This window comes from Heterodontus francisci, chromosome 5 (assembly GCF_036365525.1).
Source record: "Heterodontus francisci isolate sHetFra1 chromosome 5, sHetFra1.hap1, whole genome shotgun sequence".
In the NCBI taxonomy this organism is placed as follows: Eukaryota; Metazoa; Chordata; class Chondrichthyes; order Heterodontiformes; family Heterodontidae; genus Heterodontus; species Heterodontus francisci.
Genome location: NC_090375.1, coordinates 186,051,255 through 186,068,323, shown reverse-complemented (window position 1 = coordinate 186,068,323; position 17,069 = coordinate 186,051,255). Strand labels below are relative to the sequence as shown.

At 45.2% G+C, this 17,069-nt stretch overlaps 1 protein-coding gene across 1 annotated transcript in view; it reads left to right on the top strand.

The window, feature by feature from the left end:
* Window positions 1-17,069, top strand: part of ofcc1 (orofacial cleft 1 candidate 1) — a 289,619-nt gene that overhangs the window by 65,051 nt on the left and 207,499 nt on the right. Inside the window, exon 10 of the mRNA XM_068032686.1 lies at window positions 13,020-13,096. Coding sequence (XP_067888787.1) covers window positions 13,020-13,096 — 77 coding nt within the window. The remainder of the gene's footprint in view (window positions 1-13,019; window positions 13,097-17,069) is intronic.

Below are 17,069 nucleotides of genomic sequence, written 5' to 3'. Positions count from 1 at the left end.
TCTCTTTTTCCTTCAAGAATTAGCAAGTATTTGGTCAAAGTATTCTTTTTTGTCTTTTTTTTGTAACAGAACTCTAAAAAGAAAATCTCTATTTTTTCCAGGTGTGTGTGTGTATGTAAGGTAAAAGGGAACTTTCATATTTCAATCTGTGTGTTAATGCTTTGCTTCATTACTGGTTAAGTCTTGTTTTATAATAAACTGATAATCTTGTTGTTTATTAAAGAAATCTAGTTGGTGTATTTTATTCTGGGATAAAGAGTAGAGTCTACAATTGACTGCACTGGTAAACTTTTAAATATATGTTGTGACCTATGGAGAAGTGGAACTAGAAAAGACAGTGCACTCCTCCCACCTCAGCCGTAACAATGTTCAAGACAGAGATTGATAGATTTTTGGGCACTAAGGGAATCAAAGCACATGTGAATAGGGTGGAAAAGTGAAATTGATATCGAAGATCAGCCATGATCTTAAGGAATGGTGGAATAGGCTCAAAAGCCATATGGCTTACTCCTGCTTCTGTTTCACAAGTGGCAGCTTCAGGAACGTCTGCACACTTTCTGCAGGTTGCAGAGGCCTTCTAACACATAAGTGAATGGATATATTGAGGAATGATCTCCTGGTGGCTGGGTATCTATACGAAGGTCTAGATCTCATGTCATGCTGCCTAATAAGTCTGGCTTCCCAATTTCCCACTGTTCCTCCTCCTCTCTCTCCACCCACAAAGAAATGATAAAGAGAATCGCCATGGCAACAAACATCTTACAATCTTTGACTTCATTTTTCAGAAACTAGGCAAACAAGAAACAGTCTTGAGGGAGACTTCCAAATGAAGCTGGGCGCTTTGAAAATAAACAGCAAAAGAAATTGGTATTTTCATATGTCCAGAGACCTTTTCAAATGAGGCAGATTAAAGTTCACGGGGTTCGATGTGACACTGTGGTAAATGGTCTTCTTGCTCAGGGTACAGGGCTGATGTGCAGCTGACTGCTGTGCATTGTATGCATCTGGCACCTGAGTGATTGTGTTGTTTATCATAGGCAGCGTTATGAGTCTTGATGAGGGATCAAACATTTGTGCAGATGTGCCTCTTTATGACGGTTGGCTAATGGCGATGGTTTCTGCTGTATGATGTCAGGCCCTCTCTGAATTGCATTGCTATGTGTCTACAATGCAGAATAACTGATTGGAACTGCTTGTCCAAACAAGGCACCTAAGTATGATCTGCAGGGTGCCACTGTGCGCTGCTAGTTTCATGATTTGATGGGACTCCCCTGCTGCTGTTTGAAGGGACACTGTGCACTGTAAAGTCAAAGCAGCAGTTACCTTGACAGCCAGTGGTAGAAGTATATTCCAGATGTGACTTCAACAATGTACAGATTTATGTGAAGGCTTGTTTGGGAAGTGCATTTTCCTCTATGAAGGTGACTTTCTGTACATGCAACTAGGAATGCCTGACCCTGTAATGACATAATGACAGATGAAGCAGATGCAGAGAAGGTGCATGTCTGGCATGCTTCCTCTGACCCTCCTACTCCACACCCTGTAGAACTAGAAGAATGTCAAAAGGACTTCCTGTAGAAGCAGCACAGTATGAAGTATTCAGGTATCCAGGTCTGTGGTAGTAGATGCAAGACAGTTTTATAAAGCTTATTGCACTGATTTGGGTCTCTCTGTGCCTGAGTAGAAAAACAGACACTGAGAAAAGCAACAACCCAGTTTGTGAAGCTTTAGCAAGGGGAGAAACAGCAAGAAGCAAATGTTTAATTAACAAATGGTTTGCATAAATGATAGTGGGACCTTCATTGCATCACTGCTGTAACAGATACTGAACGCCTGGGCCACTGACTGTTCACCTGAAATGTATTATATCACATTGTGCATATTGAATGCTGAATAGATCTCAGGGGTTAATGCCTGATAATGCGGGACAGTCGCCATCTGAAAGCTGGAGCTTTTTGAGTGCCTTTGATAATATTGGCTTGAAGTTTTTTTCTCTTATCTATTCATTGTTATAATCTGTGAAGGCCTGCTTTTATCCTGGAGATAAATATAGCCAAGCAATTATGAATTTAAATTTAGCTGGGCTAGTCGAATCAATGAGCAGCTGAGCCATTTACTCCAGGAAATCTCGGATTTGATCCCAAGTCTGTACTGAGCCACTGGATCACAGCTGGGGCAGGTCCATTGGCCCCTGCATCCCAGGGTTAGACGGAAGAATACCAGACAGGGTTCCTACTCCTGGTCACTGTGACTGCAGTTGGAAGTGTTTCTTTGCTGTCATTGTGTGAGGAAAGGGAAAGCGTTGGTTGTGGTGAATAGTCTGCCAACACTCACTGTCAAGACTTAGACATACATAATGGTCACTTGGACATTGCCAAGGAGGACATTTGTGCACAGCAAGTGCCCACAAACGACAATGTGATAATGATCAGATCATCTGTTTTTAGTGATGGTGGTTGAGGGATAAATATTGGCCAGGACATCAGGGAGAACTCCCTTGCTTTTGTTCAAAAGAGCACTATGGGAACTTTTATGTCCACCTGAGAAGGCAGACGGGGCCTCAATCGCACATGAAAGACATCTGGAAAGATAAATAAAAGACAAAATTATTCTTGTATAAAATCCAGGTTTCTTTTAATGGAGCACAATATTTTCAGATAGAACCTGACAATTAGTGTTTAAAAATTGTGATTAAAATGACGAACATTTTACTCTACATACCTTTTAATCTAGTGGGTTAACTGGTAGCATACTGTTTCTCCTATTGAAAGTAATGTGTGTGTGAAATGATGCTTCTTTCCACTAACACCAGTGCCTTCAGTGGGAGAACTTGCACTGATATGTCGTAATATAGTAACGTTTAAGTACTCCATTTAGTGTCGGTTTTCTGAATTTACTACTCTGATACATTGGCTACAATGATCTGAATGAAAAAAGAAAGACTTGCATTTACATATAACCTTTCACAATGGGGAGGCGGTGGCGTAGTAGTAGTGTCACTGGACGAGTATCCCAGAGACCCAGGGTATTGCTCTGGGGACATGGGTTCAAATCCCACCACAGCAGAAGGTGGAACTTGAATAAATCTGGAATTAAAAAGCTAGTTTAATGATGGCCATGAAACCATTGTCGATTGTTGTAAAAACCCATCTGGTTCACTAATGTCCTTTAGGGAAGGAAATCTGCTGTCATTACCTGCTCTGGCTGACATGTGACTCCAGACCCACAGCAATGTGGTTGACTCTTGCATGCCCTCTGAAATGACCTAGCAAGCCACTCAGTTGTATCTAACCGCTACAAAGTCAATAAAAAGGAATGAAACTGGACGGACCACCCGGCATCGACCTAGGCACCGGAAACGACAACGGCAAACCCAGCCCTGTCGACCCTGCAAAGTCCTCCTTACTAACATCTGGGGGCTTGAGAGCCAAAGTTGGGAGAGCTGTCCCACAGACTAGTCAAGCAACAGCCTGACATAGTCATACTCACGGAATCATACCTTACAGACAATGTCCAAGACACTGCCATCACCATCCCCGGGTATGTCCTGTCCCACCGGCAGGACAGACCCACCAGAGGTGGTGGCACAGTAGTATACAGTAGGGAGGGAATTGCCCTGGGAGTCCTCAACATCGACTCTGAATCCCATGAAGTCTCATGGCATCAGATCAAACATGGACAAGGAAACCTCCTGCTGATTACCACCTACCGCCCTCCCTCAGCTGATGAGTCAGTACTCCTCCATGTTGAACAGCACTTGGAGGAAGCACAGAGGGTGGTGAGGGCACAGAATGAACTCTGGGTGGGGGACTTCAATGTCCATCACCAAGAGTGGCTCTGTAGCACCACTATTGACTGAGCTGGCTGACCCCTAAAGGACATATCTGCTAGACTGGTATTGCGGCAGGTGGTGGGGGAACCAACAAGAGGGGAAAACATACTTGACCTCGTCCTCATCAATCTGCCTGCTACAGATGCATCTGTCCATGATAGTATTGGTAGGAGTGACCACCGGACGGTCCTTGTGGAGACGAAGTCCCGCCTTCACATATACCCTCCATCGTGTTGTGTGGCACTATCACCGTGCTAAATGGGATAGATTTCGAACAGATCTAGCAATGCAAAACTGGGCATCCATGAGGCGCTGTGGGCCATCAGCAGCAGCAGAATTGTACTCAACCACAATCTGTAACCTCATGACCCGGCATATCCCCCACTCTACCATTACTATCAGTCTGGGGGACCAACCCTGTTTCAATGAAGAATGCAGGAGGGCATGCCAGGAGCAGCACCAGGCATACCTCAAAATGAAGTGTCAACCTGGTGAAGCTACAACACAGGACTAACTGCGTGCCAAACTGCGTAAGCAGCATGCGATAGACAGAGTTAAGAATGGTGGTGGACAATTAAACAACTAACTGGAGGAGGTGGCTCCACAAATATCCCCATCCTCAATGATGGGGGAGCCCAGCACATCAGTGCGAAAGATAAGGCTGAAGCATTTGCAACAATCTTCAGCCAGAAGTGCCGAGTTGATAATCCATCTCGGGCTCCTCCAGACGTCCCCAGCATCACAGATGCCAGACTTCAGCCAATTCGATTCCCTCCGCGTGATATCATGAAACTGAAGGCACTGGATACTGCAAAAGCTATGGGCCCTTACAATATTCCGGCAATAGTACTGAAGACCTGTGCTCCAGAACTTGCCGCGCCCTGAGCCAAGCTGTTCCAGTACAGCTACAACACTGGCATCTACACTGCAATGTGGAAAATTGCCCAGGTATGTCCTGTCCCCAAAAGCAGGACAAGTCCATCCCCGGACAATTACTGCCCCATCAGCCTACTTTCAATCATCAGTAAAGTGATGGAAGGTGTCATCAACAGTGCAATCAAGCAGCACTTGCTTAGCAATAACCTGCTCAGTGACGCTCAGTTTGGGTTCCGTCAGGGCTACTCAGCTCCTGACCTCATTGCAGCCTTGGTTCAAACATTGACAAAAGAGCTGAACTCTTTGGGATGCCCTGAGATGAGAGTGAGATGAGAGTGACTGCCCTTGACATCAAGGCTGCATTTGACCGAGGACGGCATCAAGGAGCCCTTGCAAAATTGTGGTCAATGAGAATCAGGGGGAAAACCCTCCGCTGGCTGGAGTCATACCTAGCGCAAAGGAAGATGGTTGTGGTTGTTGGAGGTCAATCATCTGAGCTCCAGGACATCACTGCAGGAGTTCCTCAGGGTAGCGTCCTAGGCCCAACCATCTTCAGCTGCTTCATCAATGGCCTTCCTTCAATCATAAGGTCAGAAGTGGGGATGCTCGCTGATGATTGCACAATGTTCAGCACCATTCGCGCCTCCTCAGATACTGAAGCAGTCCGTGTACAAATGCAGCAGGACCTGGACAATATCCAGGCTTAGGCTGTTAAGTGGCAAGTAACATTCGCGCCACACAAGTGCCAGACAATGACCATCTCCAACAAGAGAGAATCTAACCATCTCCCCTTGACATTCAATGGCATTACCATCGCTGAATCCCCCACTATCAACATCCTAGGGGCTACCATTGACCAGAAACTGAATTGGAGTAGCCATATAAATACCGTGGCTACAAGAGCAGGCCAGAGGCTAGGAATCCTGAGGCGAGTAACTCACCTCCTGACTCCCCAAAGCCTGTCCACAAGTCCACAAGGCACAAGTCAGGAGTGGGATGGAATACTCTCCACTTGCCTGGATGGGTGCAGCTCCAACAACACTCAAGAAGCTCGACACCATCCAGGACAAAGCAGCCTGCTTGATTGGCACCCCATCTACAAACATTCACTCCCTCCACCACCAACGCACAAAGGCAGCAGTATGTACCATCTATAAGATGCACTGCAGCAATGCAGCAAGGCTCCTTAGACAGCACCTTCCAAACCTGCGACCTTTACCAACTAGAAGGACAAGGGCAGCAAATGCATGGGAACATCACCACCTGCAAGTTCCCCTCACCATCCTGACTTGGAACTATATCGCCGTTCCTTCACTGTTGCTGGGTCAAAATCCTGGAACTCCCTTCCTAACAGCACTGTGGGTGTACCTACCTCACATGGACTGCAGCGGTTCAAGAAGGCAGCTCACCAGCAACTTCTCAAGGGCAATTAGGGATGGGCAATAAATGCTGGCTTGGCCAGCGACGCCCACATCCCATGAATGAATACAAAAAAGAGATCTCAGGTCATCCCAAAGTATTTTACAGCCAATGAAGTACTTTTTTAAGGTATTGTCTCTGTTGTAATGTAGGAAACACGGCAGTCAATTTGCACACAGCAAGCTCCCACAAACAGCAATGTGATAATGACCAGATAGTCTGTTTTAATGATGTCGATTGAAGGACAAATATTGGCCAGGACATTGGGGATAACTATCCTGTTCTTCATTGAAATAGTTGCTATTGGATCTATTCTGTCCACCTGAGAGGGCAGATGGGGCATCAGTCTCACCCGAAAGACAGCACCTCTGACAGTGCAGCGCTCCTTTCGTATTGCACTGGAGTGTCAACCTAGATTTGTGTGCTCACATCTCTGGAGAGGTACTTTAATTACGGAAGTGGCTTTGCTGGGATTCGCTTTACTTAAATAATTAGCTATTGCATGGTAACCTTTAATTAGTCACTGCTGCACCCATTTAGCAAGACAAAACACGAGTCTCAGATTTTGGACAATATGGAGATGGACATAAAATATCAAACTTACCTACACTATGATTTGCCAGGGGGAATCATAGAAATGCCATCCCTGAGGAGGCCAGCTGACCTGCCTGTGCCAGTGCGTGCTCACATTAAAGCTGTCTCATCTAATCCCTTTCCTTCCCCTGCCTCCGTACTCTTTTAATATCACTCCTCTTCCCGCTTATCTAATTCCCCCTTAAATGCCACGATTGACTCAGCTTGAATAGTTACTTTGTGGTAATATATTCCATATTTTAATAATCCTTTGTACGGGCAAAATTTCTTCAAACCTCCTCCTTCCTGCTTTTCGTGCCAATCCTAAATTTAGGCCCTTTGTTACCGATTCACTGACTGGTGAGAATAATCTTTCACTGCTTATCCTCTCAAAAGCCGTTCAAAATTTTGAGGTAATTGCAGCACAATATAGGAAAAAAGAAACATTAAAAATAAATACTGCATAAGCTAGTTTTTGCTATATGAGAAGCCATGCTTAAAAATTCGGTTGGAGGATTGTTTAAGGGTAAATTCAGTGATCCCGGATTCCCAGTGGGGATAATGCTTAAAGGAAGTGTGATTGGGACAATGAGCATTACAGTGTTGCAATGAGAACCCCCCCGGGTTTCTTGAATGTGGCCGTGCTGGAAGAACAGACTCAGGAAAATGCAATACTGATTTTTTTCTGTGAACGTGAAATCATTATTAATGTATAAATCACATTTGTGCAACATTCTTTCACATAATAACACTGGAATATAGGAACAGAAATAGGCCATTCAGCCCCTCCAGCATGGTTCACCATTCAATTAGATCATGGTGGATCTGTATTTAAAGAAAAGAAAGACTTGCATTTATACAGCAACTTTCATATAAATACCGTGGCTACAAGAACAGGTCAGAGGCTAGGAATCCTGAGGCGAGTAACTCACCTCCTGACTCCCCAAAGCCTGTCCACCATCTACAAGGTACAAGTCAGGAGTGTGATGGAATACTCTCCACTTGCCTGGATGGGTGCAGCTCCAACAACACTCAAGGCGCTCGACACCATCCAGGACAAAGCAGCCCGCTTGATTGGCACCCCATCCACAAACATTCACTCCCTCCACTACCGACGCACAGTGGCAGCAGTGTGTACCATCTACAAGATGCACTGCAGCAACGCACCAAACCTCCTTAGACAGCACCTTCCAAACCCGTGACCTCTACCAACTAGAAGGACAAGGGCAGCAAATGCATGGGAACATCACCACCTGCAAGTTTCCCTTTAAGCCACACACCATCCTGACTTGGAACTATATCGCCGTTCCTTCACTGTCACTGGGTCAAAATCCTGGAACCCCCTTCCTAACAGCACTGTGGGTGTACCTACCCCACATGGACTGCAGCGGTTCAAGAAGGCAGCTCACCACCACCTTCTCAAGGGCAATTAGGGATGGGCAATATATGCTGGCCGAGACACCCATATCCCAAAGAATGAATAAAAAAAAATTGCAGCAATCAGTTTGCACGCAGCAAACTCCCACAAACAGCAATGTGATAATGACCAGATAATCTGTTCTTGTGACGTTAATTGAGGGACAAATATTGGCCAGGATACTGGGGATAAGTCCTTGCTCTTCTTCAAAGTAGCACCGTGGGATCTTTTACATCCATCCAACAGGCAGATGGATCCTCTTTTTTTATTCTTTCATGAGATGTGGGTGTCGCTGGCAAGGCCAGCATTTATTGCCCATCCCTAATTGCCCCTGACAATTGACTGGCTTGCTAGGCCATTTCAGAGGGCAGTTAAGAGTCAATCACATTGTCCTGGATCTGAGGTCACATGTAGCCCAGACCAAGTAAGGGCGGCAGATTTCCTTCCTTAAAGGACATTAGTGAAACAGATGGGTTTTTATGGGTTTAGTTTCACAGCAGCATTACTGAGACTAGCTTTCAATGACAGATTTTTCATTAATTAATTGCGTTTGAATTCCACCAGTTGCCATGGTGGGATTTGAACCCTTTTCTCCAAGGCATTCACCTGGGCCTAATGTGAAAGACAGCACCTCTAACAGTGCAGCAGTCCCTCAGTACTGTACTGGAGGTTCAGCCTTGCTTTTTGTGTTTAAGCCCTGGAGTGAGACTTGAACTCAAAACCTTATAATTTAGAGTTAAGAAGGCAAGAGTGGTACCAAATGAGCCACAGCTAACACCTATTTTATTTCCATCTACCCATCCTGGGTAGATTAAAGTAGGCTTAAAATGATTTCCTACTGTTCAGAAAAATGCACAACTTCTGTTAAGTAGTGTTAGCGTTTGTTTATTGCAGAACAGGAGAAATGGGTTAAGAATTCATTGCTAGTCAGCATGGTTAATATGTGTTTTATTCTGTCGAAGCTGCCTGATGTAATAAGCATGCATCCAGACAAGTTATGTAAAATTACCAGCATTGTAGCTACTTTATTAATATTGTTATGCTTGCGTGATGTGTGTTATTTGCTGAAAGCAGCTTAACTATAAAGTATTTCTTTAGACTGTACAGATTTGTAGCTACATCAAAATGTCACAATAAAGTGTATTTACTGATTTTCTCATCTTCTCATCTCTGCTATGCTTTACTGTATGTGGGTGGCTTTGATTTTGCTTTTTTAAGCATGTATAGGTATGTGCATATGTTTCCATTTTTAAGAATTAGTATATATTGTGTATGTATTTTGTCATTTTTCTTTATTGTTTTGTTTATTTTGTATGGAAACAGTTGAAAATCTAAATAATTTCAGGATATGTCATGCTGTATGGCATTATATCTCTCCATTAAGATATTCATAAATCTCGCACACACTTCCTGCTCACATTAACCTTACTTTCAGTGTCACAGTTTCTGCATTTTGCTTTTTATGTCAACGTTTTTAAGAGAAAACCCAGCACTGTGATTCCACAGACTGGCACCTGCCTGTGCCCTCCAGCACTGCCCCGACCAGAGTGTAAGGGGTCAGGGGCAGTGCACCTAATTGGCATGATGGTCGGTGGCACCTTCACCATATCGAGTGCACAGCTTCCACATGCTGACGGGAAAAATCTGGCCTTAGGTTGCCTGCTGGAAGGGTGGGTATTGGGGCCTCTTCCTCCAGAAACCTTCCAATTTTGCCAAACCACATAATGAGATACCAAACCAGGTAAGCTTAGTCATAGAGGTAGATTTTTAAGGAGCATCTTAAAGGAGGAGAGAGAGGCAGAGAGCTTTAGGGAGGGAATTCCAGAGATTAGGGCCTAGGCAAATGGAGCGAATAAAATTAAGGATGTGCAAGATGTTGGAATTGGAGGAGCATAGAGATCTCGGAGAGTTGTAGGGCTGGAGGAGGTTACAGAGATGTGGAGGGTTGATGCGAGGGAGGGATTTGAAAACAAGGCCAAGAATTTTAACGTCGAAATTGGGCTGCAAGTTTATTTACAATCTTCTTCAAATCTTCAGGAGTTCAGGCAGCTTTAAAATCTTAGAAAGTTTACAGCACAGGAAGAGGCCACTTGGCCCATCATGTCGGCGCCGGCTAAAAAACAAGCCTCCCAGCCTAATCCCACTTTCCAGCATTTGCTCCATTGCCTTTCAGGTTACGGCACTTGAGATGCATATCCAGACACCTTTTAAATGAGTTGAGGGCTTTCGGCTCTACTATCCTTTCAGGCAGTAAGTTCAGACCCTCACAACCCTCTGGGTGAAGAAGATTTTCCTCATCTCCCCTCTAATCTTTCTACTGATCACTTTAAACCTATGCCCCCTGGTTACTGACCTCTCTGCTAAGGTAAATAGGTCCTTCACATCCACTCTATCCAGGCCTCTCACAATTTTGTACATTTCAATCAAATCTCCCCTCAGCTTTCTCTGTTCCAAGGAGAACAACCCCAGCATATCCAATCTTTCCTCTTTTCTGCGTTTTTCCAGTCCCAGCAACATCCTCATAAATGCCCTCTGTACCCTCTCTAGTGCAATTACATCCTTTCTGTAATGAGGTGACCAGAACTGAACAGAGTACTCAAGTTGTGGCCTAACCAATGATTTATACAGTTCCAGCATAACCTCCCTGCTCTTATATTCTATACCTCAGCTAATAAAGGAAAGGATTCCATATGCCTTCTTAACCACCTTATCGACCTGTCCTGCTACCTTCAGGGATCTGTGGACACTCACTCCAAGGTCCCTCACTTCCTCTACACCTCTCAGTATTCTCCCATTAATTGTGTATTCCTTTGCCTTGTTTGCCCTTCCCAAATGCATCACCTCACACTTCTCCGGGTTGAATTCCATTTTCTGCCCACCTGACTAGTCCATCAATATCTTGTTGCAGCCTACATCTGTCATCCTCGCTATCTACCGCACGGCCAATCCTTTTGTCCTCTGCAGACTTCTTGATCATACCCCCTACATTTACATCCAAATGGTTCATATATACCACAAAAAGTGGGGGACCCAGTACTGAGCCCTGTGGAACACCACTGGAAACAACCCGCCAGTTGCAAAAACACTCGTCAACAATTACTCTTTGTTTCCTGCCACTGAGCCAATTTTGTATCCACCTTGCTACATTGCCCTGGATCCCATGGTATTTTATTTTTTTAACCAGTCTGCAATGTGGGACCTTGTCAAAAGTCTTGCTGAAATCCATGTAGACCACATCAACTGCACTACCTTAATCAATCTTCCTCATTAATTCTTTAAAAAATTTGATCAGGTTGGTTAGACAAGATCTTCCCTTAACAAATCCATACTGAGTATCCTGGATTAATCTATTGTAAGTAACAGTTTATCCTGTCTCTCTGAATTGATTTCAATAATTTGCCCACTACTGAGGTTAGACTGACTGCCTGTAATTATTCGGTCTTTCCTTCACACCCTTTCTTGCCTGGGACTGTTTAGGAATGGACAGTGAAATGGTTAGGCATTAATGGGAAGGGGATGTGAATCAAGGAATTTAGGAGATTGGGGCTAAGGGGTGATGTGGTGACAGAACGACAGCTGATAGGGAAGGCCATTGAAGGGGAGATGGTACTGCACGAGGGTGGAGGAGGAAAGATGTGGGTTTGGGGAGGGAGGAGTGAGAGATGGATGAGTGACAGGGGAGGGGAGAAGGGGGCCTGGGGAGGATACAGAGTGGGCAATGCTAAGGAAAAGTGGTAAGGGATGCAACCTAAGTAAAGGGGTGGGAACATGGAAAGGAATTGGGTGGAGGCTGTGGGAAGGAGAAAGCATCAAGGGATGCAGTCGTAGCAGAAGCAACAGGGACAAGTGATGCATTGGAGATGCGGAGGGAGCCACCTGGGCTTCAAGTACAATTGTACCCTACACCGATCACCGGCAACTGGCAACCTGCAGCCCTTCACAACTATCCTCTCTGGCATGTACTCCACCAACCCCCTCCATAAAGAGAATTAGAAAAGTTGAGAGAAAAAAGCAGCAGACTGCAATGAGAGAAACAAAGAAAGAGAACACTGCAATTCGAAGAGAAGAGGCACAGAGGGGAAACAGGAACATGAGCACGATGGAGACATGTCAGAGAATTCCTCCTGGTCTGCATAGCCTCAGTACACCCTCATGTGGTGTATGTGCCTTTAAGAGTCTATACAGCAATCCAAAGTGGGTACACGGTCATTTTAATTTTTTAATTCTACTCACAAATGACTGTCTGATTCAGTTTACAGATGCACAGGGCAGAAATTGCATGGCATCATTGCCCCTGAGGAAATGTGGTGGGATGGGATTTATATCCACTGACATGGCCTGTACCGACTAAGTCAAAATGTCAAGGGTGGGGCCAATTAGATATTGGGGGTGTGGCACCTGCGCCTGCAGTGACACAATGGAGGTGCTCGTTCCATGGAGGTGGAGGAGTTTGGAGCAGCAAGGAGCAGGGACCTGTACTGGGCTCAAGAGAAGGATAAATTAAATCCAATTTTATTCTTATACCTCATCTTCTGGAATCGATTGCAGTTTTCTTCTCCATGAGGGCCAGAGTGGGAATGCACACTCACTCCTAAAAGATGTAGGTCTTACTGGACCTATCAAGGGCACTTTGGGTAGAATTCCCATTGGGCACTGGAGTTGGCATGAGGTAAGAGGTACCCAGAACATTGGGACATGATGTTCTGGCAAGTCATCAATGGAGTGAAAACTCAGTGGATCCAGCTTTCTCTCCATATTACAAACCCCCACCCTTCTCCCTGGAATTATGGCAGAATTCTATACTTAGGCCGTGTTGAATTTCCACCCTTGCACATTTTGAGTAACTGTTTTTATTTTGGTTCCGCTGATAGCTGGACCCATGGCTGTTTCTGTTTTCTTTAGGAAACAAAGCCTCAGGAGGCGATTAACTCTGAGCAGTCAGAGATTTTACAGGAGAGCCTACATGTGGCCTTCCAGAAGTAAGTCTATTACTGTGTGCCAAGGGCCTCTTTGTATCAGTAAAGATTTAGTGTTTTTTGGTGATAGACATTAAAGGCAAGTTAACTAGAAATGTACAGTGACCTCCTAAATGTTGCATAAAATTTGTTTTATTTCTGAAGCTCTTACATTTGTAAATACAAATGTCATTAATGGCCGAATAATTGCACCTACTTGGACTGCCTGCATTATTGTTTCTGCTAATTTATTTTTCAGGGCTAATTATTTGAATAAAGATTCTTGAAATAATCAATTCAGACAGTAGTGTCATGCAGCTTTCAGGTATATTTTGATATTTTTGTGAACCTAGTGCAAATTACACATACATTTTAGAAAAGGTCAAGATGGTGAATTAATCAATTTGGTTCAACCAAAGCTTTCATACAAATCACATGCATTTGTATCAGTGAAAAATAACTGCCCAATAAAGACACATCTGCACTGATACTTTCAAAACCCCAATTTTAACCTGGGGTGGATAAGAGACCCCATGGACGCAATGCCATGAGGCCTGGCCAATTTTACCCGCCGGAACTCATGAAAGACTCATAGGGCTGGATTTAATGGTCCCTTGGAGATGGGCTAGGTGGTGGGTAATGAGGCAGGAGGGTTCCATAGAATGCGGGTGGGAGGGCGAGGGCCAGAGGGCCCATCGCCGTCCCGTTGCACCGCGATTAAGTCAAGGGTAGGAAATACCGAGGACAAACTTCCCTCCCAGAGGCCAATTGAGAACCTTAAGTGGCCAATTATTAGCCACTTAAGGGCCTATCCTACACAGCTGGAATTAAGCCAGCGGCGCGGATGGGGGTCCTCTTCTGTGGGCAATATGTAGCCCTCGGAGGGTGCCTGGCAGCAAAGGAACACCTCCCCTGCCCTCATCGCCCACCCTCCCCCTCCATTGCTGGGGCCTGCCGGACTGATGCCGTTGACACTGCCTCATCACCCTATTGTCCCGATCTCCAGCGCTGGGCCTGCTCCCAGGCATTCTGTAGTACCAGCAGTTGCCACGGCTCCCAGTGGCGCTGCCAATACCACTGAGCTGCCGGTCCTCTGATTGGCCAGCATCTCTTGGAGGTGGGATCTTCATCTTTAAAGGGACGGGTACCCCAGCACTGAGCACTTAAGTGCCTCAACACTGTTGAATTGCACTGAGGGAGTGGGGAGAGGGTGCTCTAAAAGGCTGAAGCGGGGCTTCCCTCACCTTTCTGGCCTGGTGCTGGGAGCCCTGCTGGTGTGACTAAATCCAGCATATATAGTGCCTTTAATATTTCAAACAGATCTAGCAATGCAAACCTGGGCACCCATGAGGCACTGTGGACCATCATTAGCAGCAGAATTGTACTCAACCACAATCTGTAACCTCATGGCCTGGCATATCCTACAAGGGGGACCAACGCTAGTTCAATGAAGAGTGCAGGAGGGCATGCCAGGAGCAGCACCAGGCATATCTCAAAATGAGGTGTCAATCTGGTGAAGCTACAACCCAGGAATATATGCATGCCAAACTGCATAAGCAGCATGCGATCGACAGGGCTAAGCGATCCCATAACCAACGGATCAAATCTAAGCTCTGCAGTCCTGCCACATCCTGTCGTGAATGGTGATGGAGAATTAAGCAACTAACTGGAGGAGGTGGTTCCACAAATATCCCCATCCTCAATGATGGGGGAGCCCAGCACATGTGCAAAAGATAAGGCTGAAGTATTTGCACCAATCTTCAGCCAGAAGAGCTGAGTGGATGATCCATCCTGGCCTCCTCCTGAAGTCCCCAGCATTACAGATGCCAGTTTTCAGCCAATTCAATTCACTCCGCATGATATCAAAAAAGGACTGAAGGCACTGGATACTGCAAAGGCTATGGGCCCTGACAACATTCCAGCAATAGTACTGAAGACCTGTGGTTGAGAACTGGCCACACCCATCACCATGCTGTTCCTGTATAGCTACAACACTGGCATCTACCCAGCAATTTGGAAAATTGCCCAGGTATGTCCTGTGCACAAAAAGCAGGACAAGTCCAACCCGGCCAATTACCGCCCCATCAGTCTACTCTCAATCATCAGTAAAGAGATGAAAGGTGTTGTCAATAGTGCCATCAAGCGGCACTTGCTTAGCAATAACCTGCTCTGTGACACTCAGTTTGGGTTCCGACAGGGCCACTCAGCTCCTGACCTCATTATAGCCTCGGTTCAAACATGAACAAAAGAGCTGAACTCAAGAGTGAAGTGAGAGTGACTGCCCTTGACATCAAGGCAGCACTTGACCAAATATGGCATCAAGGAGCCCTGGCAAAACTCGAGACAATGGGAATCAGGGGGAAAACTCCCTGCTGGTTGGAGTCAGACCTAGCACAAAGGAAGATGTGTAGTTGTTGGCGGTCAATCATCTGAGCTCCAGGACATCACTGCAGGAGTTCCTTTGGGTAGTGTCCTAGGCCCAACCATCTTCAGCTGCTTCATCAATGACCTTCCTTTAATCATAAGGTCAGAAGTGGGGATGTTCGCTGATGATTGCACAATGTTCAGCACCATTCGCGACTCCTCAGATACTGAAGGAGTCCGTATAGAAATGCAGCAAGACCTGGACAATATCCAAGCTTGGGCTCAGACCTGGCAAGTGCCAGGCAATGACCATCTCAAACAAGAGAGAATCTAACCATCTCCAATAACACTCAAGAAGCTTGAGACCATCCAGGAAAAGCAGCCCGCTTGATCAGCACCCCATCCACAAACATTCACTCCTCCACCACCGACGCACAGTGACAGCAGTGTGTACCATCTACAAGATGCACTGCAGCCCTCACCAAGGCTCCTTAGACAGCACCTTCCAAAACCGCGACCTCTACCAGCTGGAAGGACCAGGGCAGCAGATGCATGGAAACACCATCACCTGCAAGTTCCCTTCCAAGTCACACACAATCATGACTTGGAACTATTTCGCCATTCCTTCACTGTCACTGGGTCAAAATCCTGGAACTCCCTTCCTAACAGCACTGTGGGTGTACCTACCCCACATGAATTGCAGTGGTTCAAGAAGGCAGCTCATCACCACCTTCTCAAGGGCAATTGGGGATGGGCAATAAATGCTGGCTTAGCCAGACACCCACATCTCATGAACGAATATAATTAAAACCACTGGACATCCAAAAGCACTTTACAGCCAATGATGCATTTGTTGAAGTGTAGTTTCTGTTCTAATGTAGGAAACACAGTAGCTAATTTTCACACAGCAAGCTTCCATGAAAAACAATGTGATAATGACCCCATAATCTGTTTTTGTGAAGTTGATTGAGGATTAATTATTGATTGACGAGGACATCAGGGATAACTCCACTGCTCTTCTTCAGAATAGCACCATGGTGTCTTTTACATGCACCTGAGAGAGCAGATAGGGCTTCTGTTTAATATCTGAAAGACAGCATCTCCAATAGTACAGCACTCCCTCAAGTACTGCACTGGCGTATCAAGGTTTTATGCTCAAGGCTTAGAATAGGATTTGAACTGATAATTTTCTGTTTCAGAGGCAAGACTGCCACAAACTGAGCCATAGCTGGCACACTCACCTTATATCAACACTAATTTCCTCCCACTGACTTAGTTTTAGGTTCTCTTATACTGCTGGTATTTTGTCCTTTTCCTACACTGTGAAACTGGATACAAAGTACTCATTTAACAATTCTGCCATTTCCTTATTATCCATTATAATCTTGCCTGTATCTGTCTTTAATGAGCCCACATTCCCTTTACTACTCTCTTTTAACATATTTATAAAAACTTTGGCCATTAGCTTTGATAACCTGTTTTTGTCCTGTTCCTTTTTTTTGCATGCCTTACTACTTTCTTTGTGCCCCTTTCTGCGTTTTATAGCTTCTCCAGTCTTCTGTATTTCCAGTATACCTCACAGTTGTTTAATCCTTTTCCTTGAGCTTGATTCTATCCCTTACCTCAATTATTG